This window comes from Neltuma alba, unplaced genomic scaffold, assembly GCF_004799145.2.
Source record: "Neltuma alba isolate B1F8T4 unplaced genomic scaffold, ASM479914v2 tig00010776_pilon, whole genome shotgun sequence".
Classification (NCBI taxonomy): domain Eukaryota; kingdom Viridiplantae; phylum Streptophyta; class Magnoliopsida; order Fabales; family Fabaceae; genus Neltuma; species Neltuma alba.
Window position 1 is genome coordinate 140,835 of NW_021635597.1, and position 26,717 is coordinate 167,551.

The 26,717-nt window shown below is 34.4% G+C and overlaps 3 protein-coding genes and 1 pseudogene across 3 annotated transcripts in view; all 4 read right to left on the reverse strand.

Moving 5' to 3' along the window:
* The window catches only part of LOC114758949 (probable inactive dual specificity protein phosphatase-like At4g18593), a 60,000-nt gene extending 47,122 nt beyond the window's left edge, over window positions 1–12,878 (reverse strand). Inside the window, exon 1 of the mRNA XM_028948052.1 lies at window positions 12,713–12,878. The gene's annotated coding sequence lies outside the window, so the exon portion shown is untranslated. The remainder of the gene's footprint in view (window positions 1–12,712) is intronic.
* On the reverse strand, window positions 6,257–7,510 carry LOC114758946 (heavy metal-associated isoprenylated plant protein 28-like). Its single transcript, XM_028948047.1, has 3 exons — window positions 7,482–7,510; window positions 6,780–6,855; window positions 6,257–6,666 (listed from the first exon to the last, which is right to left on the reverse strand). The coding sequence occupies exons 1-3, from the start codon at window positions 7,485–7,487 to the stop codon at window positions 6,257–6,259; spliced, it is 492 nt and encodes a 163-aa protein (XP_028803880.1). The 5' UTR covers window positions 7,488–7,510.
* LOC114758952 (plant-specific TFIIB-related protein PTF2-like) lies at window positions 9,561–13,185 on the reverse strand (annotated as a pseudogene).
* Window positions 13,186–18,413: 5,228 nt separating this feature from the next.
* On the reverse strand, window positions 18,414–21,885 carry LOC114758963 (rust resistance kinase Lr10-like). The gene is made up of 4 exons (XM_028948061.1): window positions 21,587–21,885; window positions 21,460–21,502; window positions 20,792–20,876; window positions 18,414–19,580 (listed from the first exon to the last, which is right to left on the reverse strand). Exons 1-4 carry the CDS (start codon window positions 21,883–21,885, stop codon window positions 18,562–18,564), a joined length of 1,446 nt encoding a protein of 481 aa, XP_028803894.1. The 3' UTR covers window positions 18,414–18,561.
* Between the last annotated feature and the right edge of the window lie 4,832 nt (window positions 21,886–26,717).

The window sequence follows — 26,717 nt, forward strand, 5'->3', positions numbered from 1 at the left end:
CTCTTTTTTCTGTAACTGTTATTGGTTTCGCTCTATAACTAACTAGGGCAAGAAATTTAATAGTGTGACAAATGAAATTGAAGGACAAGGAGAAAATTAAACCTTGAATAATCGTCGCAGTCTCAATAGCAAAACCTGCACTGTCAAGATTCAGAAGTTTCGACCAGACCAATCATGAAAACAATTGTTTCAATTTTTCTTTTCTTCTCAAGAATACCATGATAATTAGCTATATCTGTGCCGTTCATCACCTCAAAGCATTCTAAGACCCAGCAGCGGACGATGACAAAGAACCATATTAGTGGCATTTTCAAGCAGTTACCTTTCTCTTCTTCCCACTCGCCACAACGATTTGGTTGCAATCTGATCTCAATCCCCTGTACCTCTTGGCTCTGAACTTGTGAATAAAAATAGAGTTAACTGGACTTTGGCAGCTAACAAACAGTAATCCGCCCACATGATAATGGTAATTTTTGGTGCTTAGTGAAACGTCCATCATTTAATGTATATTTAGAAGCGCTATGATCCAGCAAATCATGAATTAAGCTTATATATTGAAAACTTCTATTTTTATTTTTGGGTTACCATTCATGTAGTAAATTTCAGATTTTTACCTAACTTTAAAAATTCATAACTAATTATAAAAAAACCGCATTGAAGTGATTCAAGTCTCAAATTAAAACTCCTTTGACTCTCTACAGGGAAAAATATTCATTGCGTTATTTACTTGCTCATTTATTATATTTGACTTTCGAGACTTCACTACAGCCTCTAACTTCCTTGTCTCTTGGTCGCAAAAAACTCTCTCTTTGCAATTTGACTTTTAAGAATAATTCTATTCTTTCAAAAAAATTTCTGGGACTCTTGCCAAAAGGAGTTTGGTAACCTACTCATTTCAGACTATTTCTTGCATTTCTATGCTTAAAAGTTGGGATGTTACACTTAGTTATCTTGCTTTGGCTGTGAAAGCGTGGGTGAAGTTGTTGTTTTATGTGAGAGAATGGCGAGAGATGGCAGGGCAATTGTTAATACCAAGTCCAGCGGTGATGGATTGGAGAGTAGTGGTGGAGTTAGTGGCGCAGATGGCCTCTACTAAAGGACTCCCGTAGTTTAAATACAACACAGTTTTGTTGTTCTGGCAGCGTAGTCCGTAGCTGGGGTCGTAGCAATTGCGGGAATAAGAGTGTGTATTTGTGGAGACGTTGAACACAAGTCCACAGGATTCACTAAATGAATTCATAAAGAAAACTTCATTCATATAGTAGACGAGTAGAGCAAGGGCAAGGAAGATGAATATGAAAGTTGCATTTATCATCGTGAAGGATATCAAGAGAGCTAGGCAGAAACAGATTAATTTCCAAGCGGAGGTGCTGGATCCATAGTGGCGATTTTCCTTCTTGCTTGAAGTTGAAGTACAGATGTAAATGGGATTTATTTTTAGTCTTTTTCTTAATGTTCACATTAATTGTATCTATAATGAAGAATTAAGAAAAAATAGTTAGTCCATGTTTTGAGAATCTTTTTTATTTTTCTAGAATTTTAGAAGATGTTTATATGAAAAATTGGAATTAAAAGAACAGAGCGAACCCAAGTGCGAATACAATAATTAACATCCAAGTGGTTTGACTCTAATTTTGTGCGGACTTGAGTCATTCTGCATTGATAAGCAAAGAAATCAATAACAGTTGGCTTGAAGTCAATGCCTCATCACAATCCTCCACCAGAACCACTCATAATGATGTGAGAATTTTATTTGATTACAGCTCCATAAAATGAATACAGATTTTGTTATCCAAAAAAAAAAAAGACTATAGATTGAATCGAAACAAATACCTAAATTGAATTAATTGAACTAAAAAATTATTAAACAGAAACAAATTAAACTAAACTTTTAATTATTTAAATTTATGAATGCATTTATTAAATTTATATAAATGAAAAATGTTATACTTTCGTGTTGGCAAAAACAAATATTTATTATACTTTCGTATGTATATTAATTATTTAAATTTAATTGAAAAAAAATCAAGAAGTTTCTGCTTCCAGTCATCAACCGTTGATGTGTTATTGATGACAAATTTTCAATGAAGTGATAAGGAAAATACTGAAGGAAGTTTTCAGGAATCGAATTTCTAAATACGTAATAGTTTTCGTTTTTCTTAATTAAAGGAAACAAATACAACACGAAAAATTAAGGCAAGAAAAGGGCAGAGAAAAATGTGTTCACAATTCTCCCTCCCCACTTTCTCTCCACCATTGGATTAGTCAATCGTTAGATTGAATATCCTATAAAAATATTATTATAATATTATACAAAAAATTATATATAAATAAATTTATACATTTAAAAATTTAACCTGAATAATTTAGAATTGCTATAAATGAATAAGTTTAAAATATTAAAATTTGATTTAAATAAGTCACAAATGTAAAATTGTATTATAATACTTTTTTTAATTTCATCCTTAGTAAATCATAATTGTTAAATTTTAAATATTTTAACTTATCTATAAATATTTTTGTTATTTAAGTTTTATGTGAGAACAAGCTTAGATTTCCCCACTGTTAGGTTGGAATGCGCGAAAGAAGCTTGTTTGACCTCTATAATCAGCACTGGAAGTTCAAGGATAAGCTTGGTGGGCCCAGATACAGTAGAAGAAATAGCAAGTTTATTCTTTTGTAATCTTCATTGCCCTTTTTCATAAGTAATCTTACATTACTAATAAAAAATTATACAAATAATTAAAATTTTACATTTTTTACTTAATTTACTAGAAGCAATATGTTCCAGGCCATAAGTGCTAAGCTGTCAAGGTAATTATAGGGTTATCACCAAGAAAGTCATAGAAAGATCAGCAAATAACAAATGATATATAATGATTTTTCTTTACAAAGCAATACTTAGGGGGTGTTTGGCAAAACTAAAACCTAAGTTTCAGAATCACTTTTCCGCAAAACGAGATAACCTCCTCCACATATTTACTTCGTAATCCGTAAAAGTACTTCTGAAACCATGGTTTGGTTTCTATCCAAACACCCCATTAATGTGGGATTCGATCGTGGATACATTTTTTAGCTTAAAACAATGGAGGAACCTGTTTCCATGTTTGATATTTCGACTTAATATACAATTTAAAACTGGGAAAACTAAACCCTAGGTCCTTATAGTGAGATTTGAATCAGGTCCTTACATTATTTTTTCTTTTTAAGCACTCCTTATAATTTCAGCCTTTAGTCAAATTGATCCTTCCATCTTCAAAAATGTCAGAAAGACATGATGACGTTAACTTCAGTTTAACTAGCTGAAGTGGGGGACTGTTCATTGACTGTAAAATGAGGCACATGCTCCACAAGCAAGAACATCAAGGTATTCACCAAAGAGCATCTCCTTATCTATCTCCCCAAATACATCGCTGATCTCTCCCACCAGTTCATTTGAGACAGAGGCTACTTCACTCTTGTCATGCCCAGTAAATCCTTCAATGATTTCAGGTCTGTCTCATCATACATGCGTGTCAGCAAAAGAGTAGCATATGTGTATGACACATTATCAAAGCGCACTAAATTTCAAAAATTTAATCCTATGTGTTTTGGATATGGGGCATCATGCGCAAGTAGGTGCTTTGTACCCAAATCAGTGGGGGTCAACGAGAGGATGACTCTGATTGCTTTTGTGAGGTGGAAAAGATTTTAACATTGTAAGGCAATCAAAAATGCAAAACAATATTCACAATGAATATAGTAAAGTGAAAAATTAATATTTTTACCTCTACTTTTGGTAATATATTAAAAAAGACTATGCCACAGTATTATTTTATTTGCTCTGTTTTTGACCCCAAAAACAGGGACATACAGAGTTGTGGCTTGGCATTACTATAGTTGAATGTTATGAGATTCATGTAGGCTACGGAGAGACCAGTACCTCGATGCTGCTGTTAAGTTATTAGGGACCAAAATTTTTGTACTGCATATGGGTTGAAGATTTTGATTAACATTTATCTGTCTTCTTCATTTTTCCTTGTTATTTTGTTTATAAACCTTTCATATCAATATGGGTACAATTAGAATGGAAAAAATTTCCACTTTTTGATAGCCGGTGCGCAAATTTCATTGATTAAGTAATAATTTAGCCATGGTGTCAATTAGAAAATTGAAACGTTTATTCTTGTTTTGGTCTATTAATTTACCCAAAATGGATTTCTCCTATTCGGCTTTATCCCAAAAGAATGAAAAAGAAACCCGTATCTACATACAAAAGTCTGCAGTGGCAAATCTTGTTAACATTTGGGTACGTGTAGGTAAGGACTTCGGAAAACTAAAATATGTTGATTTTTCAATATCCTATTTCACCACTGGATAAGACTAGAGTGAACTAGCCTCTGTTTCAAATGAATAGATGGGAGAGATCAGCAACGTATTTGGCGAGATGGACAGCAAAATGCCCTTCAGCAAGATAGCCGATCAATGAACCATCATCCGCTTTAGCAAGTTAATGTCGTTCTGTCCTTTTGACGTTTTTGAAAACAGAAGAATCAATGTGACTAACTGCTGAAATTATAAGGAGCGCTTAAAAAGAAAAAATAGTGCAAGGACCTAATTCAAAACTCACTATAACTATAAAGACTAGGGTTTAATTTTCTTCCGTTTTTGAAAACGAAAGAGGGGAAAATGAACTCAAAGTAAAAATTTTAAATTAAAGAAAAATGATAAAATTAAAATATCTCTTTATTTTTTTAATTTCACGTTATGTATCAAGAAAAAGTATATTATTAATCTCAAGTTTAGATTTATAATTTTCTAAGCAAAATTTATCATTCCTAGATAAATTATGGTTATTTTTAATTAATTCACGTGTTATTTCACATTATGTATCAAGAAAGAATGTGTTGTTATAATATCAAGTTTAAATTTGTTATTTTTTAATGAAAACTTGTCTTTACCAAATAAATTGTTTTCATGAGATAAAGCTAGAGTAAAAAAAATTAACTTTTTTTTTTTGCATTATAATGTTAAGAAATTATTATTGACCTAACAGTGGTCTATCCTTTTGCTGGCCCGTGGGATCAAATCCCATCCCAACGCTTTCCTTAAATAATTTTCCTGGCAAAAAAAAAAAAAAAAGGCCAGCAACCACCAGGTCGCCGGCGTAATCCCCAGTGACGGGTTGAACGAATATATATTTAACAAGTTTTTTTAATTAAAATAAAATATAAACAAATCTATACTTATATATCTTCTTTATTTAGAAGAAAGGCCCAGGGGCATTTTTACCGTTTTAAATCATTCACTTACACGCAGTGATATCTTAAAGAAAGTATAATGTTTGTTCCTTATAGTTTAATTTGCTTTGAGCTCATAATGCCAGCTCATAATGCCACTAAGGTAACTCACTGTTGACATTAAAATATTATTATCTTTCATTCTTAATATAATATCTATTTAACTAATTTGGGTAGATTAAAAAAAGCAATCAAATTAGTTGTATGTTTAACATATGTGATGATTTTTCTGAAATACATTCTTAAATCATTTGGATTGAAACTACTTTTGATGCAAAGTACCTTAACATACATATGTAATCAATAGATTTGGTATAGATAAATAAGGGGGACAAAAATAATTATGATATTATATTTAGAACCAAATTTAACTTTTCCATTAACTTTTATATTAAAGACAGGACTTAGGAGGTAGTAATATTTACAAGCACTATGGCAACATTTGGTAACATAGGCTCTTGTGGCACTTAAACAATACTACTCTTGTAGTCCTTAATATAAGATTTAATTAGCTAATTTGAGTAGAGTAAAAATGTGAGTTAAATTAGTTAATATAATTTGTTTTTTCTAAAACATCCTAAGCATATTTTTTGATTTTCTTACCTCTCTCTTTTACTTTATTATTATTATTGTGAAAATAACAATAAAGTTAATTTGAAAAAAATTAATAAACATGTGAAATAAGTCAAATCTATAATATCAATATCAATTTTTCAATTAAATCATACACTAAGGACAGAAAGAGTACCAAATAAAAAAAAAATATAATCAAATAACACATGAATTTAATCAAACATCCACCATATGCGTACGCAATCCGCTACATCTGTTGGCATTATATATAGCTTACCTTGTTCCCGCTCCATGGATGCTTCCCAAATGGCTCTATTTACATTTCACACACAAAAGCAAACCCTAATTTATTCTTCCAAAAAAGGGGGGTGGGGGACACATGAAACTGAATATATATATACATGTCACATTATAGCACAAGCATGAGGGTTTTCATCACTGAACACAGACATGGCCTTTTCACTGACCATCATTGAACCAATTGGCTTCTGGTAGTACCCAACGTCGTCTCCATTATTATACCCATGCTTGTAATAGTTGTAAGAAGAAGATGAAGAATAATAGTTGGAAACAGATCTTCTTCTTCGTCTTCTTCTTCCATTATCGTCATCGTCATTATCATATTCATAGCTGTAGTTGTTATTATTGTTGCAGTAATGGCGGACGAAGCCGTGATATTCTGGTTCATACGGATATGACCACAGCTCTGCCTTCTTGCCAGTCTTCCTCACAGCCTTCAAAACCTTGTGTTGATCTGCCCATCCCATAACTGTTACCTTCTGCATTCTCATGTCTATGTCGACATCATCAACTCCTGCACACATTTTCATTGACTATTAAAAACGTATGGATTAAACACCTTGATAATGCTACTATATATATGTATAATAATTTAGATCGGAGATTAGAAAGATGTGAGGTTCTTACCAGGTAGCTTTTGAAGGGCCTTCTTTATCTTGCGTTCACAACCTTCGCAGTCTATATTCACGCTGATCTCTACTATCTGTGTGTGTGTGTATAAAACAAAACAATAGAAGAGAAAACCAAAGGTTAGAACAAATGATAGCATTCACTGACATAATTGAATTTTGAGGCTGCACTTACAACAATAATAGTCCATCTAGAGTTTAAAGCACACGCCAAAACAAAAAAAAGGCACTGCTCTGTTTATATATACAGACACACACACGAACAGATATATACATTAAAGCACCAAAAAAAAAAATGATGATACGAAATGTATATTCTGAAATAATAACAAAAGAAATTATCAGTGATACATATGTGCTACAGAGCATTATTGGTAAAATAGCTAGGTTTATACTTGGTCCACCCCATCTTATTTATAACAAACGTATATTAGTTTTACAAAGATATCTTTTTTAATCATGTGCATTTGTAATTGCTCCTTGATTATTACGTGTAATCAATATTGATAATCTAAAGAAAAATTATAAATTTAAAAGATAAAATTGATTGAGATGTTATATTTATGGTTAAAATAAATCTCTTGTCTAGAGGAGGCGGTGCAATAATTTTTATAGCTAGAAGTGACGATATGATATTCAAATATTTCTAATAAAAAGTGAAGAAACAAAATAACAATCAGAAATAAATATCTTTTATTACCGTCATGATGAAAGTTGGAATTGAAGAGAGCTTAATGCTTGGGAAGCAAATGTCTTAGGGTGTGTTTGGATGAAACTAAACCGTGGTTTGGAAAAGTGATTCTGGAGAATAGATTCTGGAAAAAATAGATTTTGTGAAGAATAGATTTTGTAAAAAAGTGATTCTGAGAAGTGAGAGTGTTTGGATAGTTGTTATCAAAAGCACTTTTTATATATACAAATTACTAAAAAAAAGACATAAGTTAATATGATAATTACAGAAAAAATAGATTTTATGATATATTTTAATTTGAAGAAATAAAATTGTTAATAATATGTTTTTTACCAACATAATTAATAATACATAAGATAATATAATTAATAAATAATTAATGTCTATATATATTTATAAAATATAAAATTAAATATATTTATAAAAAAATATGTTTATAAAAAAAATAACAAGATACATATCATATAGGCCCTCACACTCTCCCTTTTTTCTTCAAAAGCAAAAAAATTTTGCTTTTTCCAAAACCATGGTTTTGGAGTCAAAACCATGGTTTTGACCCAAAACCATGGTTTTGGTTTTTGAAGAGGCTGTTTGGGTAGCATTTTCCCCGAACCATGGTTTGGGTCCCCAAACCATGGTTTGGGGTGCTATCCAAACAGAGCCTTAAGCTTCCTAGAGGACTGTATAGAAGAAATCATAAAACCATATGGTCTATTTATAGGCAAAAGAGAGACACGACTTTATGTTGTCCTATTGAAGCCAAGCAAAATAATAATTTGAGACAAATCTATAAGAAATAGTACTATGATGTCACACACGTGTGGTCCCCAGGAAGATTTCTTGCCCTCCAATCAATTTGCTTAATTGTGAAGTTGATGACAATGTCTATGCACTCTTTATCTATAGACCTATGTTTGTTCTAGAGTCATGATGTGAAAGTGCATGGAAAATGCTTTGGATATTTGTAGGGTTATGAGAAAACAACCCCAACAAGAAATAAACCTTAATTAATATTATTCCGGTTCTAAATATAAAACCTATTTTGTAGTGTAATTTTACATTACAAAATAGGTCTTATATTTTACACCATAAAATAGGTTTTATATTTTACACTACAAAATAGGTTTTATATTTAGGACCGGAACAGTAAAAATAGGAGTCACAATCACCAGATTATTATTTTATAATTAGGGCTTTATTAATTAATTAAGTTACCGATCGTCAATTAATCGTGTGGAATCTTCCAACAAAATCTTTCGAGCTTGACCTCTTAGAATTAACGGGTAGGCACCGCGTGGCGTGGGATCATTTGTTTATATGTATGAAATTGTCGCTGTAAGTTCAATGGTGCGCGTGGTGTACGCAATTGAGGAAACTACTTTACGACTCGCTTTTATATAATATTTTTATAATCTTATTTATAGGATAGAGAGAAAAGATTTTACTAATCCTATTTATAAGTTATTTCATTAAATTTTTAACATAAATATATTATTTCGTTCTTCATTTATTATAGTATATATAGTTTTTTTTTTTGAAGATGTATATGTTAAATAGGAGTAAATTTGAAAAGTTGTTATGTTTTAATAGAGAGTTAATGCATTTTAAGATTTTTCTTGGCCTGTGTAAAATATGTTGGAAGTATCTTATAAATAAAATTAAAAAAACATACTACCTCTCATGCTGTAGACAAGAGCTAGACAAATAGTTCATTTTAAATCATAACTACAAGATTTTAATTCACTTTATCTCCCAACTATATAATTTTTATTTAAATACCTATTGATTGCTTATATTAATGAAACTCCTAATCAAGAAGTAGTTTCAATGCATATGATTGAAAAAAGTAATTGAGAAAAATATAAAAAAACAAGTGATAAAATATAAAGTTGATAAAATTATTGAAAAAAGGGTTGGGAAAAGCTATAACGTTCGACAATTTTATGGAAGGTGAAAAGTTTATGCACATGTTTATTCATATATGCATAGGGTTGCATGGCGTCTAACTTACCAGCTCCATTTCAAAATATCATTAAAGTCATGTATGCAAAAATGGCCTAATTTATGTACTTGCATATTCTTTTTATCTGTATAAAACAACTCAAATGATTAAACTTTCATTATACTTTAGAAAAGGGAACAGACTCACGAATTCATATAAATTTAGTTGAATAAAATTTTATCATCTATCAACAAGTATTAATAATGGAGATACCTGTAGATAATTCGCCAGAAAAAAAAAAAAACATAACAAGAAAAGCAAAAACATTATACGGACTGATGAGAAACTCCGAACAGGAGCTAATTACAAAGCCAGAAAATTAGGAAAATCTCATACAATGCCAGAGTTAAACACATGTAAATCCAGCAATGTATTGTAGTATCCCTTCTCAATTTCCTCCTCCTTTACCTGATGAAGAAGTAAGGTCTCAATAATCAGGTCTTCCCAGTCAATTCCATCAACAAGCTTTCTTCTCCTCTTGAACTTTTTCTCAGAACAATCAGCACCCAAATCAGAATTCCATGGATGCATTATTCTATCTATACGCACCTTAGCAGCATTGATCTTCTCTCTTCTCATCTCACATTTCAAGCAGTTTGAAATAAAAGAAGGTGGCATGGATTCGAATCCGACATCCTTCTCGAGTAACTGTTTGAGCACAAGCTTTTTGCTCAATTCTGATTTTCCATTCCACCACTCGCTACAATCCTGAAGATCGACCCTCTCGGAAGATTGCTCATACAACATGGACAAACATTCAGGTGAATAAAGCAGTTTGTTTGCATCCCTAGCACTTGGTCTTGTAGAGTGAATATTGTTTTGTGATATGCTACAATGAGAATCACTTGGGAGGTTTATGGAATCAGTCTTGTGTCCATTTTCATCGAGTTTTCTTAAACATTCACTAACCATCTCTGCCAAATTAGCCTCAGGACGATCTAGGTCTTTCCTTTTATCAACAGGTTTCAACATAGCCTTTGTCTCCAAATACTTAATTACAGATGGTGCATGTTTGACAATGTTTCTAGTGGTGATATCTCTTCCCCAAGGCAAAACTTGTGCCACTTCTACAAGTTTCTCTAAAAGCTCTTTGTATCGTGTTTTACAAGTGGAAACAACAGCATGAACTTCCTTGGCCAACTCGCTAATTCCAATTTCAACTTGATTCAATTCAGCGACCAGAACTAAAACAGCAACTACCAATGGAAGTGGCTTACGTCCGGTACTCAAAAACCACTTCATTGCACACTGTAACAAAAATATCCCCTGCTTGCGCATTCTGTCTACTTTGCTTCTGTCAATTCTAGCAAAAGATGGTGAAATCTTAAGGACCCTTTCCAATGAATGCACGATATCAAACTCTGGAAAATCTGATTTTTTCAAATCCATAAAATCAATAACTCGTTTAATCATCCTACCCAATTCGTAACCATCACATCCTGCTGCCCATGCCACTTCAGCCATAGACATTGGGCGATTATCCTTTCGCATCACTAATACACACATGCACCAATTAAAACCTGAAACCAATCACCTTGCCCAAATTCACCCTCTGTGATGGTAGAAATCATCGCTTTAATATCACTCATTTTTGAAGATATACCTAATCTAGAAGTTAATTCATCTATCAAACTTTGGGCTTGAAAGAATTTCCTTTCTTTGTAACTATATATAGTACCTGCACCAGAAGTTCCAACACGGATGAATGTTCCTTGTGGACCATTGATGCCACCGATATGGGCTTCAAACTGATCATATTCTTGAACAACACCACACAAGGAACATATCAAATCCCCAGACACATCATCCCTAACAAGAGAAGTTTTCCTACAACTTTTGCAGGAACGTGTGCTTGCCATAGTGTACCACAAATTTCAAAAGGGGAATTGTTTTCAAACGTTTTGCTTCCAAGGAACTGTTTGGTGAGTGAAGTCAAGTTCTAACTTGAGAGAGGATACTGAACAAGCAGGGAAGCTACACTTTTTAACGCAAGACTCCACGTAATTCACTGGGAGACTAGCATGGAGATAGCAGCACTGCATTTAGTCAAACAAATAATAGGTTAATACAGTAATATGATTCGAAAACATTACATTCATGTTAATCTTCTTATGAAATTTGCTTAGCTCATCCATGACTAGTTGAACAAACTTATTTATAGAATTATAGAACAGCATTCCATAAGATCTAAAATCCTATGTGTAAAATCATAAATCTTAGTTGTGCATATAGAACGAGAATCCTAAACATACCGCACACATACGAGAAAAAAATAATTTTTTTCTAAGTAGAAGATTTACTTAAAAATTCTGCGTTTATCAGGTAATTTATCAAACCCACTGATGGTTGTTATAGAACAGCGTTCCCACCACCCCACCCTCAAAAATAAGAAATCTATTAGTAGTGTTGAATTTTTAAGCGGTCATTGCTTCCGTCTCACTGATGGTTGTTAGTTTGCTTAATTGCTGGTGGATTGAATTGCCATGATCTCTAATTTAACTTCAAGTTCCACTTGGAATCATGGGGGGAACTTTCATGATTTTCCCTTCCTTTTTTAGTCTGCTCAGCTTTATGCTCGGTTAGAAGACGTTTTCATTGCTCAAGCAACATCAATTGAAAATTCATTTGAAAACAACAATGGTAATTAAGTTGGTAACTGACAGTGAAGCTAGCTAGTTAGGCACGCCTAAGGTAATGCATATTTCCATTCATTTTGAAAGTCTCAAGTCTCAACACCTCATTCCAATTGCTTCTTCCAAGATGCTCGAAGAGCCTCAAACGATAACATGAAAGAGGTGGCCAAGATTACGTAACTATAAGTAGACCACAACTAAAGATGCCCAATTCATGTACAGACTTATGACATGATAAATGTTTACTCTATTTGGAATCAAGTCTAATTAGGCTTTAGGACTTCTTTACCGCGGTCATTGTCTTGCAATCTCCCAAACCTAACCTGAATTTAGTTGAAAGGGCCTGGGAGAAATTGTTTAACGTTGTGTTTTAGAAGGCTTTAAAAACTCAACCACATACAAACACTTAATATTATTGTGCTGCCAGCACAGGAACAGCAAATTTTATAGGACATGTAGTCATTATGACAGATGCCAAGTCTAGAAGGGTAGTTTTGAGTGCTATCAAACATTGAAAGCAAAATCCATCGATGTGACTAAAAAGGAAAAAAGAAATCATTAAAGATTAGGCTTAAATATATAATTAGCCTTTATTTCACCATTACAAGAGTTCTATTTAATCAATTCACCTCCTCCTGCTGTCAACATGCATGAAACAGTAAGCTTTCCAAAGTCACCTTTAACACAGAAAGAAATAACAATGGTTCAACAATTGAGTATAATTATAAGACTCTTCAATGTGATTCTGAATTTCAAAAGAAGGTTCTTCAATTACCACATACCAGAAATAGTCCACTCTACGACCCAATAGTCAAGTCCAGCAGCTAAATATTTACTGTTGAAAATTGAAATAAGCATATACAGAGCGCATTTAACTAATCTTCTCACGATCACACAAGCACTTAGGATTAGTCAGTACTCAATTTAAAACACAAACACATTCAATATTCAACAAAAATCATAAAGTGAATTTAAAATTGGAGTCTGGAGAGAAGACGAACCTAAAGCCAAAGCCCAAAAGCACACAAACTCACGAAGAACGAAGTAGATGGCTAACTGGGAGAGGCGAGGGCGCGGGCACCGAACTCAGGTTGAGATCTGATACGTTCGACGGCGAGAATCTGGAGCCATAAAAAGGACGCAACAACGAGAGGCAGAGATGCAGATACAGCCGCCAACGACGGCGACCGTCCAGAGGCAGAGGCGCAGAGATCGGTAGAACGTGGAAGTCGAACTTCGCAGGAGCGAAATTACAGAACGGGGTATTGAGTCTCATACAGAACGGGGATGAAGATCAAAGAAGGAGGATGAAGAAGAAGTCGAGGATAGAAGATGAAGATTGAAATAGGGGGATATATTCATTGAAGAAGGAAGAGGGGTGAAACTCTTATCTGTAAAATCGATTCTTCTCTTGAGATGAAAGAAGAACCGTTGTCTCCTCCTCCGATCTCAGGGCCGTTCTTCGTCGCTGGAATTTAAGAGAGTCGAACGGGAGAAACAAAAGATGAAGAAGCAGCCACCGGAGAGGGAGAGAGAGCAACGCCCTCGTAGTCCGAGAGAGTGGTGCATTCAGAACAAGCGTATGAAACACTTCTTGGTAAATTGAAATTAATTGATTACTAATAAATATTATACCTGCTTTTTAATACAAAGTCTTGTTTGATTTTTATTTTGATTCTAAATATAAGACTCTAATCCACTTTGTCTTTCATATTTATACATTTTTTTTAAGATAGTCCTTCTAACAATGATAGTTATAGCCAATATACTTAATTAATAAATATATTTTAGAAAAGACAACATATATTTATTACAAATAATAACTTAATTTTTTTTTAATCTTCTCAAATTAGTCAATTAACTTTTATAATCAGGGCTGGAGGGAGTATTTTGTTTTAAAAAAAATCTTTTTATTAAATAAAATCCGTTTAAAAATTTCTGAAGAGAACCAATTTTGAAGGCTACTAATATCATCTCTTTTTTCAATGTTATCTTTGAAGTGTGGTGGATGAGTTAAACGTGGATATAATATATCCAATCGATTTGTTTTTGCCACTTATACTTTTTTATTTTTTTTATTTTTTAATATTAACTTTGAAGAGAGCTCATTGAATTAATTGTGAGATCACATCATATCTGCAGGATACATCTTAAAAATTTACTGTATTTTTAAAATTAATTTTTTATATATTTAATTTCATTCTTTTGATTTTTTATTACTAATCATACCTGTATCTAAAATCACAAAAAATCACTTTATCACTTTATAATTTAATTTGTCAATTATTTCAAAGATTATAGTGTTTTTTGAAAATTTGATGTTTTATTCTTATATACATTATTACATATTTATGTAATATTATTTTTATCTAATTATTATATTAACGGTCCGATCAAACGGTCTAACCGATCTAACTGTTTGAATCATGACCTGTTAATCTTTTCAGTTTGACGACTGGTTTGATTTTTAAAATATTGCTTGTAACGAAGTATGATATGCGTGTGAGATGGAAAATTTTTCAGAATTTCATGATATTTCAAAACCTTTCAAAACAAAAAAAAAATCTTTTAAAAAATATCCCTATTTAGTTAAGGGCATACTTAAAAAAACAATTTTTTAGATTTTGGTCTTTTTTTTTTTTGCAATTCCTTACTATAGTTACAAATTTAATTTTAAAATCATGAAATTAAAAGTTACATTTCAAATTAGTTTGATTTCAAATTTTTAATCAATAGACATATCTGTTTGACAATAGACATATCTGTATATGTTTCATTATTTTCTTACTTTTGTATAATATGTTGCAGACTTATGGTAAAAACTTAAGATTAAATCAAAGTTCATATTTTAGAAGAAAAGAAATGATTTTAATAAAATTCAAGGGTGTAAATGTGATTTGGACGGACTCTTGAAGCAGTTGGAGAGGTTGATAGAAGAAAATATTTCTGCAAGTATTTATACTTTTTTTAAATTTAATACAAATGCTTTTTTTTCTTTTTTATTAAATCATTTAATTTTGTTCCGTTAAAACCGTTAAGTTTTATAGCTTCGTTAACAGTACTAATAAAGCAAAATTGAATGATTTAATAAAACGAGAAGAAAACATGGGTACCAAATTGAATATTGAAGGAAAACAGAGGCATCTGCAAAATGGTTTTCTCAAGGTTGAAAAATACAGCAAAAGACACAGAATTCATGAATAATAAGCATGCCGATTCACCCAAAAAAAGAAAAAGGCATGCCGGGAAACTTATGCTATATTCTAAAATAAAATAGTAATAATAACTTTTGAATGTCTAAATTAGATTTCAATTGCTCAAAAAAATGTGCACTAACTTTTTTCTATTATGGTGGTGCAGGAGACCAAATCTGTACAAAACTCCATATGCTAAAGTTCCCATAAACCATAAGGAAAAGCTCTTTACTGATGTTCAGGTATTACTACTATCAAGTTTTTCCAAGCCTCAGATGTGGATTGTGGGGAAGCTGAGAAGTGATTGAGTCATATATAGCACTCATCTAAACGACATTTATGCAGCTGAAATGCAGGATTCACCCACGCTCCGCAGCTACACTGCATACCTGCCCAGTTGAAGTAACCCAAAAACCTGTTTGCATCCACTTCATGGGTTGGACAAGTACTGAGGTACAGTCCACTGGTTGCTTTTCTGTGTTCTCATTTCTCTTCTTCCATTTGAAACTTGCTTCTCCTTTTCCACGCTTATGGGAAACAATATTCTCATCTGAAGCTACAATTCTTCGGCATTTCTTACACCGGTAAATAAGGTGAGCCTATAATGTGGTCTTCGACTCAGAGCTAGCAGTTCCAGCCATTTGGATTCACTGATCAATGATGTAATGATGTAAATGTTTAATATTCTGCAAGTTTAAAAGCATATGAGAAGACAACATGGAACCTAATATAATTGTCCAATAGCCATTCATCCAGGCTTGGTTAAATAAATGAAGTTGAAAGGAAATAAGAGGTGAAAGAACACACACAACAAGTTAACATGTAGTGTCACACAAAAATTTCTCAGGATATAAAGATGGTGGTTCCTTCTTGGTTCATGCACATTAATAATAGAAAAACTCACTATGAGACCATAAGAAAGGAATGTAATTAACAAAAAGTCCTACAACAAATGAGTAGCATGCATAATGACAAGTTCTAGTGTATCAACATGTTTATGCTACTTGTTATTAAGACAAGACCATACCCATTAATAATACGAAGTTCTGCGCACTTGAAAGTTAAACTTCTTGAGTAACCTGTAGTTCATTATGTTTTAATTTTACCCCCATGGCAAAAATGCCTTTACTTCAATTAACAAGGATGTAATCAGCATTCAGGATGATGCCAGTAACAAGAATTAGCACACACGCACATTGATCAGCCAATCATTGTCACTTTAGACACAAGTGACAGCAGATGTGAACTAGGCGTGACAATATAGAAAGTTGCAGAGACAATGAATGTTCATTTCAGCAACCAAAGCAAATTAAAAAAAAAAAAAACACACACACACACACGTGCTCTCTCTACCAGAATTCTTACATCTGTTGAATTAGCAACGTGGGGTTCTCGAAACCAACGTGGTTATAGTAGCATCACATCTTCATCATTTGAGATCATATGCTTTGTTAGAGAACCATTCGATCCCACTAGAGGGGCTATTGACATATTGAACTTCTTCTGATGCCTCTAACTTACTCATATTTTCTTTTGTTGTAATTAGCCGATGATGCCCACGTTTTTTGGTTCGCATGCCCTTTGCAATTTCATTCTTTGATGGAATTTTCCCTTTTCTCCAAAACAGAAGCTTTCTCCATCAGACTGAAATAGGGAGTACTAGTTACCTGAAATCAAGTACACCTAAAACATGGTGCCATGCAGGGGAGACTGATGCCCCCAAGGTAGAATGTTCATTCAGATTGTCACTGTAGTTTCGCCTTTCATGAACAGGCCTGTCATCTCATCTTCTACCCCCTTCTCTCTCACAAGCTACGAGTCCAAACACATACAAAGACATATAGCATTCTCATTCTTCATATTACACACATACAAGCTCTAAGTTGAACAAATCTAATGGTAGTTACTCACCAGTTTTACAACCCCCCCCCCAAAAAAACAAAAGAGATGAATTCTTCGTGGTAAATTATCTTACATTGGAATAGAAGATGATGAATAGGGATGGGAATCCTAGGACTCTAACTGAACTTGGTTCACATATATTTCTATCGGAATCAACCAATAGATCCGCTGGAAAGCACAAGTTACATACAAAGGGCTTATTTAGCTAATACATGACCCTTGAGAGAAAATTCCAGACAAGCCAACAAGAAGTTAATTTTACACGAGGCAACAAGAAATCAATATGAACGCATTATGCATAGGGTCAATCAGGACTCGTAAAATTGTATTGTTCAACTATGTTTGTTGCCCTAACATTGTTTCCTACGTAAATTATACTCAGAAAACCAGAATAACACATAAACATTATTGCCTCCTTCGAATTTTTTTTCCCCGCGAATGCTTAGTTTCATGTTATTAGCAATCCCCAGCTTAATTTCATAGCAGAACGCAGAAGTTTCTAAACAAAGACAAGACGATTAAAAAGAAGAAGAAGAAAATGACCAGCAACAGCTCAATCCCCAGTTGTGAACACCGCCGATGCCACGCGAATGCCCGGTATCCTGTATGTTTTAGTCTGGAACATGAAGCTTCTCGGAATTCATATATTTACAGTTCTCTGTGCAAGGCCCGTGAGGTTCTTTGATTAGGCTGACCACAAATGACAGGTACTCATGTGCACGTTTGGATCTTTGATTTGGGGCTAGAAAAGGAAGCCCAATTAGTCAGTATGCATAAAGAGCCTCCCTTCGCATTAGCCTTTTTTCCCCCCCTTTTTGGGAAACGTCGCACCAGTTTTCCTTTGTCGTTGGGGTCTTCGTTCTAGCATACGGAGGAAAGAGCATTGCTTCCATGAAGTGGCGGGAAAAAGGATTTGGGACAATGCTCTTTTTACCAGGTCATTTCAAGCGATTGCCAACTTGGAAGAACCTGATTAAACCCTAGCTACGAATCGAACAGCTGTACATTGCCCAGTTTGCCATCAACGCCCTGGAACAGGTGAGCGTTTTTTGCTGATTACTTTATTCATTTCCATAGAGCTGATTTTGATTTTTACTGTGAAAGGATTTGGGAACATTTCATAATGCCGCAAATTAAGAAATATGTGTAATGCATTGATCCATAACCTGGTGGGTTGGGGGTGATTCCTTTATTTTTGAATCGTACACTGCAAAACTAATGCGTGAAAATTTTCAAACCATAAGAAAATGATCTAGAGTTAGGTTTACAATATTTCTTAGATTGATATATACTACCTCTGATTCTAATTATAAGAACTTGTTTACACATCTTATGTTAAAATCGAACTGTCTCTCGTACTATGCTCTGAAGATCTCTGAGACATCAACATCTCCTTGAAGCATCTCCACTACTCTGCTCATTGAGGGGCGATCACTTGGGCTCAGCTGTATGCAAGTAAAAGCAACTGTAATCATTTTCTGGGCTATCTTCTTCTCTTCTTCTGTGGCATTGCTTTTAAATATTGTTTCTTCAAACTGATCATGAACCCATTTCGCAAAGTAAGTCTGCCACGAATTCTGCACAACATCATAGTTCTTTCTTCTTCCTGCCATTTCCATCAGCATCATCCCAAAACTATAAACATCAGCCTTGTGTGAGATGCCTCCAATGTTTTTATACAGCAATTCAGGAGCCATGTATCCCATTGTGCCTCTAGCTGCAGTTAGAGACACAATACTTTTATCTGTTGGATATAGTTTTGCCAATCCAAAGTCTGAAATCTTGGGAGAAAAATTCTCATCAAGAAGAATATTGTGAGGTTTGATATCAAAGTGTAGGATTTGCTTGTCGCAACCTTGATGTAGGTACTCAATCCCACGAGCCACCCCTAAAGAAATCTCATTGATCTTCTCATAATTTATTGATGATTTTTCATGCTCAGAAAGTATGTATTTATCTAAAGATCCGTTTGGCATGAACTCATAAACAAGAGCTTGCTTTCTTCTCTCTGCACAAAATCCTATCAGTTGCACCACATTTACATGACGAATAGTTCCAATGGTGGAAACTTCATTGATGAAATCATGCCCATCCGTTGTTGACTTGCCTAATAGCTTAACAGCCGCATCACGCTTGCTTCGAAGCTTTCCTTTATATACAGAACCATAACCCCCTTCTCCTAACTTATGCTTGAAATTTTTTGTCATTCTTCTTATGTCAGAGTAAGAGTATTTGATGGGCACTAAATTGCTGTGACTTCGTAGGAAGTCCTCAATGTCATCATACTCAGATAAATGCCTCCTTCTCATATTATATATTAGAAACCCCACAAAAATTGGGAATCCCAAAGCAAATTTTGCTGCAAACCAATAGGCAACTGCGGGCAAAAAAAGAGGGAAAAAAAATAACTGAGAAGAAAATGAAGCAACATAAAACAAAATTTCCAGAGAATTTCAATTAATTTCACTTGCATAAATGTCAGCGTTGTCGAATGTTTTCCCCTCCCAAACGTTGAAAGGGAAATTTCTTACTGATGGTAGTAAATGTTTAAACAATTTCATGAAGGGTTAGGCACTTTCTGATCCCCAACTTGTTTTTCTTTATTCTTGTGCATTTTTAACTTTTTGGTTGTTAACGTCTGGCTGAGTAACTGCATCCATCATAATTGAAGTTATATCTTGAATATGGTTGGGGTTTCCTAAAGAAGTAGTTCTCGTCGATATACTTTGTTTAGGTACCTTGAAGTTGGTATGTGCATGGAACTCTGTGTTGGGGTCCCCAAAATGAGGACTTCCCATTAAATTTTTTATGCTGTGGCTGGGGGTGCCAAAGGATAATTTCCATTACTAACTGCATGTTCGATATATGATAGATATTAGATAGAATTGGATTTAAGCTATAGATCCCTTATTGGCAATCCTAAATGGGGCAATTCCCACATATCAATAGGATTCGTTCCTGGTAGAAAGGAGATTTGTGGTCGCTTAAGCAAGAACTCTTGAGTTCAAGTCCATGTAAAAGTAAGAAACGCCTTTGGGTGAGCTACTCTTGATTGAGCTTGATAATACCCTAATCTGACCCGGTCAAATAACCACGTGAAAAAATGGACGATTCCTATTGATTCTTATGCGAATGTACAGTTGAGATTCTCAAAAGGGATAATTTGCTGTGTAATTGCTATTACGTAGGTAGTGTAAATAGGAGTGATAAAGTTAGCTAGAAAGATGATTGTGTGTTAATTGAGAGATACTGAGTTTATAAATAGGATATATGCCTACTTTGTATTCATATTATGATTTGTAAACATCAGTGAAGTAACTCAGTGCATCTCTCAGTTTCTCTGTTTGCTATTACTTTCGCCTCTCCATTTGTTTCTGTTCGTCTCTCAACTCTCTCTCCTTCCCTCTCTTTCCTCCTTTCTCCTGTTAGAGTTACAAAGTCTCGTCAGTTCCTCATTTATATACCTGGAGTTGGGCTTTAATAAAACCATAATTTACTTTTGAATGTTAAATGCAAGTGATGAATCGCATTCTTTATCTGACATCAAACAATTTGGAATAGATAAATGGTCAGAAGAAAAACTAATACCACAGTCCATAGGATCAATAACAATAGGGATGTAACAAAAAGGAGGGGAAAATGCTATAGCTGTAACTGAGGAAATTATGAGTACCTGATAAAAAGGGGAAACTACATGGACTTACTGGAAATTGGTGAGATTACATGGATTGAGGGGTTAATTTAAAACTAAAAGATTTATAAATAGAATGACTGAGACCTGAATTACGTAGTGATCACAGCATGAGAGTAAGAATTCATTGCATCCTAAGTAAACTAGATTCACACGTTTATATTTATATGTCTAACTGATAAGACTTGTCTTTTTAATGTCCTTGTAAGATGAACACCTTAAAAATTTGTTTCTTGGATCTTGAAGTGGTTACTTACTCCTTCTCGATCCTAATATAAGAGCTTAAACATGTTTTATTTGTTTTACCAGAAAGGAAAACTTTTTTTTATCCACACCACAATTGGTCGGTTCACAAAGTTTCGGCCATCTACCGAAGCCTAACTCACAAGGACCTCCCATCTCTCTCATAAAGGAGGTTGTGGGTTCTATGTTACATGTTGTTAAAATAGGGATAGATGCGATGGGTGTCTGGTTCCCTCCCCTATGAGAGAGAGAGGTGTGCGTTAAATTGTCTAAACAAATGGGGGGAAAAAAGAACTAGAAAATTTTCTGGCAAGGAGAAAACCTTGATTGGCACATACCTGTATCCAAGTACCTCCAAGAGAAGTCTGCATTGTCAAAATTCAGATTAAAAATATAATTAATTTCAGTATGTTAATCATGACAATAATTGCTTTTCTTCATTAGAATACCGAGATAAAAATCCACGAAGCTCACCAATGAACATTGCAGAAATAGGATTTTCTGCATCCCGATGACAGAGAATCATATTAGTGGCATTTTCAAACCAGCAACTAGGTTCCCCTCCGTTCGCCACTCCACAACGATCAGCACGCCATTTGATGTGAATCCCCTTTACCACTTCACTCTCATGTTTCTGATATGAACATTTCTCATTACATGTCATCGGTCCCCATGGCACCATTTTCACCATCAAATCTATTTTGCAGGACTCTCCCACATCAGATGGACTTGGATACTGCTTCAGCATATAAGAATATTGCGCTTCTGGCTCTTCAGTAGAACAAAGCGCCACAATATTCTCATGCAGATGAGAGAGAACTGGATTTTTGCAGCTGACAAACACTAATTCACCCACAAAAGTACGATAATTTTACATTTTATGATTGAATGGGTTGCTTGGTTTGGTGGTTACAAGTCTTTTGGTGTGCCAAGGGGTCCTGGGTTCAAACCCTCCCTTGGCCACTTTGTTTTAAACAAAAAAAACTCCGGCCACCGGAGGTCCCGCCGGAGTTACTATTCCGGCCACCGGTGACCGGACCCTGACGGCCGCCACCTGAGCGCCGGTGGCCGGACCTCCGACCTCCGGTGGCCGAAACAGTAACTCCGGTAAATATTTATTTTTTAATAAAATAAAAAGGGAGGGGTATTATTGTAATCTCACTCTAAAAATTAATATCAGATTGGTCCCTTCACTACAAAAAAATTGACTTTCAGCGGCGACAAAAGTCGCCGCTGAAAGTACAAAAGTCGCCGCCGAAAGTTTTTGCGGCGACAAGTCGCCGCTGAAAAGTCGTTGCCGTAGCAGCTGTGGCTGAAAACTTTCAGTGGCGACTAAAAAGGTCGCCGCTAAAAGATACTTTCAGTGGCGACTTTTAGAAGTTTCGGCGGCGACTAATGTCGCCGCCGAAAACACTTTCAGCGGCGACATTTGTCGCCGCCAAAAAGTCTTTCAGCGGCGACAAAAAAGTCGCCACAGAAAACACTTTCGGCGGCGACACTCTTGTCGCCGCTGAAAGACTTTTTGGCGGCGACAAATGTCGCCGCCGAAAGTGTTTTCTGCGGCGACTTTTTTGTCGCCGCTGAAAGTAATGCCTAAGAAGAATTGGCTTTACCAATGCCACGTCATCGCCGTCGGTGCCACGTCATCGCCGTCGGTGCCACGTCATCATCTCCGGCCGCCACGTCATCGCCATCGGCGGCCACATCATCACCGCCGACCGCCACATCATCACTAGCCACCTCCACGTCATTGCCACATCACTCCTCCTCGCCACGTCATCGTCCAAATATTTTCACCTTAAATGTGTCTTCTTCCAGGTTCGAACTCGTGACCGCCTCCTTTCGTGTCCAACCTTCTTGCCGCTGAGCCAGATTGAATTTGTTAATTAATATTGTAAAATAAAATATATATTATTATATTATACTTTCAGCGGCGACAAAAAAAGTCGCCGCTGAAAGTCCACTTTCGGCGGCGACAACAAAAGTCGCCGCTGAAAGTCTTGGTTTCAATGGCGAACTTTCAGCGGCGACTAAAAAAGTCGCCGCTGAAGGTCCACTTTCGGCGGCGACAAAAAAAGTCGCCGCTGAAGGTCCCCTTTCGGCGGCGACAAAAAAAGTCGCCGCTGAAAGTCTTGGTTTCAATGGCGAACTTTCGGCGGCGACAAAAAAAGTCGCCGCTGAAGGTACACTTTCGGCGGCGACAAAAAAAGTCGCCGCTGAAGGTCCCCTTTCGGCGGCGACAAAAAAAGTCGCCGCTGAAAGTCTTGGTTTCAATGGCGAACTTTCGGCGGCGACAAAAAAAGTCGCCGCTGAAGGTACACTTTCGGCGGCGACAAAAAAAGTCGCCGCTGAAGGTCCCCTTTCGGCGGCGACAAAAAAAGTCGCCGCTGAAGGTCTTGGTTTCAATGGCGAACTTTCAGCGGCGACTAAAAATGTCGCCGCTGAAAGTCCACTTTCGGCGGCGACAAAAAAAGTCGCCGCTGAAGGTCCACTTTCAGCGGCGACACTTTTGTCGCCGCTGAAAGTCTTAGTTTCAGCGGCGACTTTTTGGTGTCGCCGCTGAAAGTGGACTTTCAGCGGCGACTTTTTTTGTCGCCGCCGAAAGTCGTCGCCTAAAGTCTGTTTTTTTGTAGTGCTTGGTCCTGCAGTGAGGTTTCAGAAAGTTTTGGGAGCTCTTTGATATTAATTGTCTTCTGCGGTCCTACAGTGAAATTCTCCCAAAGAAAAAACCAGCACCACCCATTTATGATATGACGATTTTCAATTCATTCCAGCTCCATAAAATGCATAGATTGAATCGAAACAAATACCTAAATTGAATTAATTGGAGTAAAAAATTATTAAATACTAGTCCCTCCTGTATTTCCAAATTTTTGAATTGATCTGATCATTTTTATATAATCCTGTTTAGAGTTTTTCTAAACATTAAATACATTTTTATCAATTTATCACTTATTTATTAGATTACTTTTTTCATATATTTTCTTTCATCTTTTTTAACTAATTATCTCTCTCACTTGACCTCGTATAAATAAGGCATATTTAGAAGAAAAAATGTAACAGACTTCTTATACCACACAATTTGGTTAATTCCAGTCTTATTAAAAATGACCTAAGGTTAAACAAACTAAATTTGTAATTATTTCAATTCATGAACGCGTTTCTTAAATCTATATAAATGAAAAATGTTATACTTTTATACTTATATGGATAGAATACACTATCAAGATTTTAATCGAAATAGAACCAAGAAGTTTCCGATTCCAAGTCAACCATTGACATAATATTATGACCAATTTTCAACAAAGTGATAAAGAAAAATACTGAAGGAAGTTTTCAGGAAGTTTCCATTTTATTAATAAAGGAAACAAATACAACACGAAAAATTAAGACAAGGAGCAACTAGCAGTCCTTTGAAAATTTACACAACGGACTCGCAATGTATGGAAAATGTATATGAAAATGGGTAATAAACTAACATATAAGCACCAAATAATAACTTGACATAAATAAATAAATAAAGTTAAAATTAGTTTTTTATTGTGAAATATAGAACTTATTCTCAATAAGAATTATAAGTTAAAAAAGTTTGAATAACTGTTGATGTTTTGTAATTAGTTAGAATCTTGGGCGAAAACCATTGATACTTTTAACAGAAAACTTGTTGTATTATGAAATATGTTGTAGTAATTATAATAATTTGTTATATTATGAAATATGTTGTAGTCATTATAATAAGAGAAAATGACTAAAAATAAAGCTGAAAATTACTAAATCACAAATCATGTTTGGTAACAATTAATACTTTATTTGACATTGACAATACTGAATTTACAAATAACAACAACTTTTTTGTTGACATCTCTTATTTGGTACTCCCTCCGTTCCTTATTATAAGAGACATTTGATGCTTATGGCATGTTCCTATATATAAGAGACACTTACAAGTTGTCTCTACTTTTTTGTGTTAATTTACTATTTTACCCATATTTATTATCTTCAACTCACACTCTCTCTCCCTCCCACTTCTCTTTCTTTTAATAATTTAATTGTTCTCTCTCATGCTCTCTCTCCTTATTAATGAGGGCATTTTTGGAAAAAAATTATACTTTTTACACATTAATTGTTCTTAACTAATTTTAACTATTTTTTTGATCAACGTACTTCGGTTATTTGTCTCTTATAATAAGGAACGGATGGAGTATTTAATAATTTTCAGTTTCTTTTTTTGTTATTTTCCCTTATAATAAGCATCTGGCAAAAAAGGAAGTCACTATGATAAGGAACCCATAACATCGAACAAACTCTGAACATTCTGCCCAAAAAAAAAAAAATTGACACTACTGCAGAAAAGACTTTTTACGGCTACTAAAAAGGTGTTTTAATGACTGTTTTAGGAACAACGTCTATGTTTATCGATCTGAGAATCAGAGGACTTCACGATGGTTACGAAACTGCAATATAAAATAACTTTTCACGGCCGTTGTTAGTAAAAAACCACCATGAAAAAGTCCTCTATAACTATACTTTTTGAGAGATTTTTTATGACATTTATTTTTATTAGCCGTTGTGAAAAATCTGTTTCGAGAAACCCATAACCTTCCCAAGTTGAATCACTCAATCTATAAGAGAGGGAGAGAGCTAGCAAGATGAGGGAGAATAAGTAGAAGGAATAGCATTTATTTTTCTTAATTTTGTAATCTTTGCCATGTTTCATAAATAATCTCACAGTTTTAATTAAAAAAAAAGACAATACTTACTCAAATTCTTTATATTTATTATGTTACGTTATTTAATCACATATGGTTATGTGTCCTATTTTTTGAAAATATATAAATATTTAAATTGTTAAATTTTTAATTTACTAGAAGCAATATCTAGAAGGGAAAAGGACAAATAAAGAGCCCCAATATATGAAATTGTGATTTGAAATCCTCAATTTACAAAATATCAAATAAAAACCTGATCCCATATTGTAAATATAAAATCTTGGTGAAATGTCTGAAATGCCCCTCTACCAAATGACAAGTTGACTATGGAAAATGACAAATTCACTTTAGCAAATGACAACTTCAGTAGACCAAATCACAACTTGACTGAGGGGCATTTCAGACATTTTACAAAGATTTCATATTTGCAATATAAGATCGGGTCTTTATTTGATATTTTCTAAATTGAGGGTTTCAAATCGCAATTTCACATATTGACGGGTCTTTTTTTTTGCAATTTTACCTATCTGAAATGCTGGGTTGTCAAGATGATTATAGAGTTAATTAGTTTAAGGTCATCACCAAGAGAATTATAGCAAAGATAAGCAAATAACAAATTAATGATATACTACCTTTGGTCCTTAATATGAGAGTTAGTTATCTAATTTGACTAGTAAGAAAACTAGTTAAGTTAGTTTTTTGTAATAAATAGGTGTTGTCTTTCCTAAAATATCCTTGACAATCAAGTGTGCTAGTTAAAACTATCATTATTACGAGGACTATTTTACCAAAAAAAAATGATAAACACAATGGATTGGATAAATATGATAGACACAGTAGATTAGAGTATTATATTTATGACAAAAAAAAA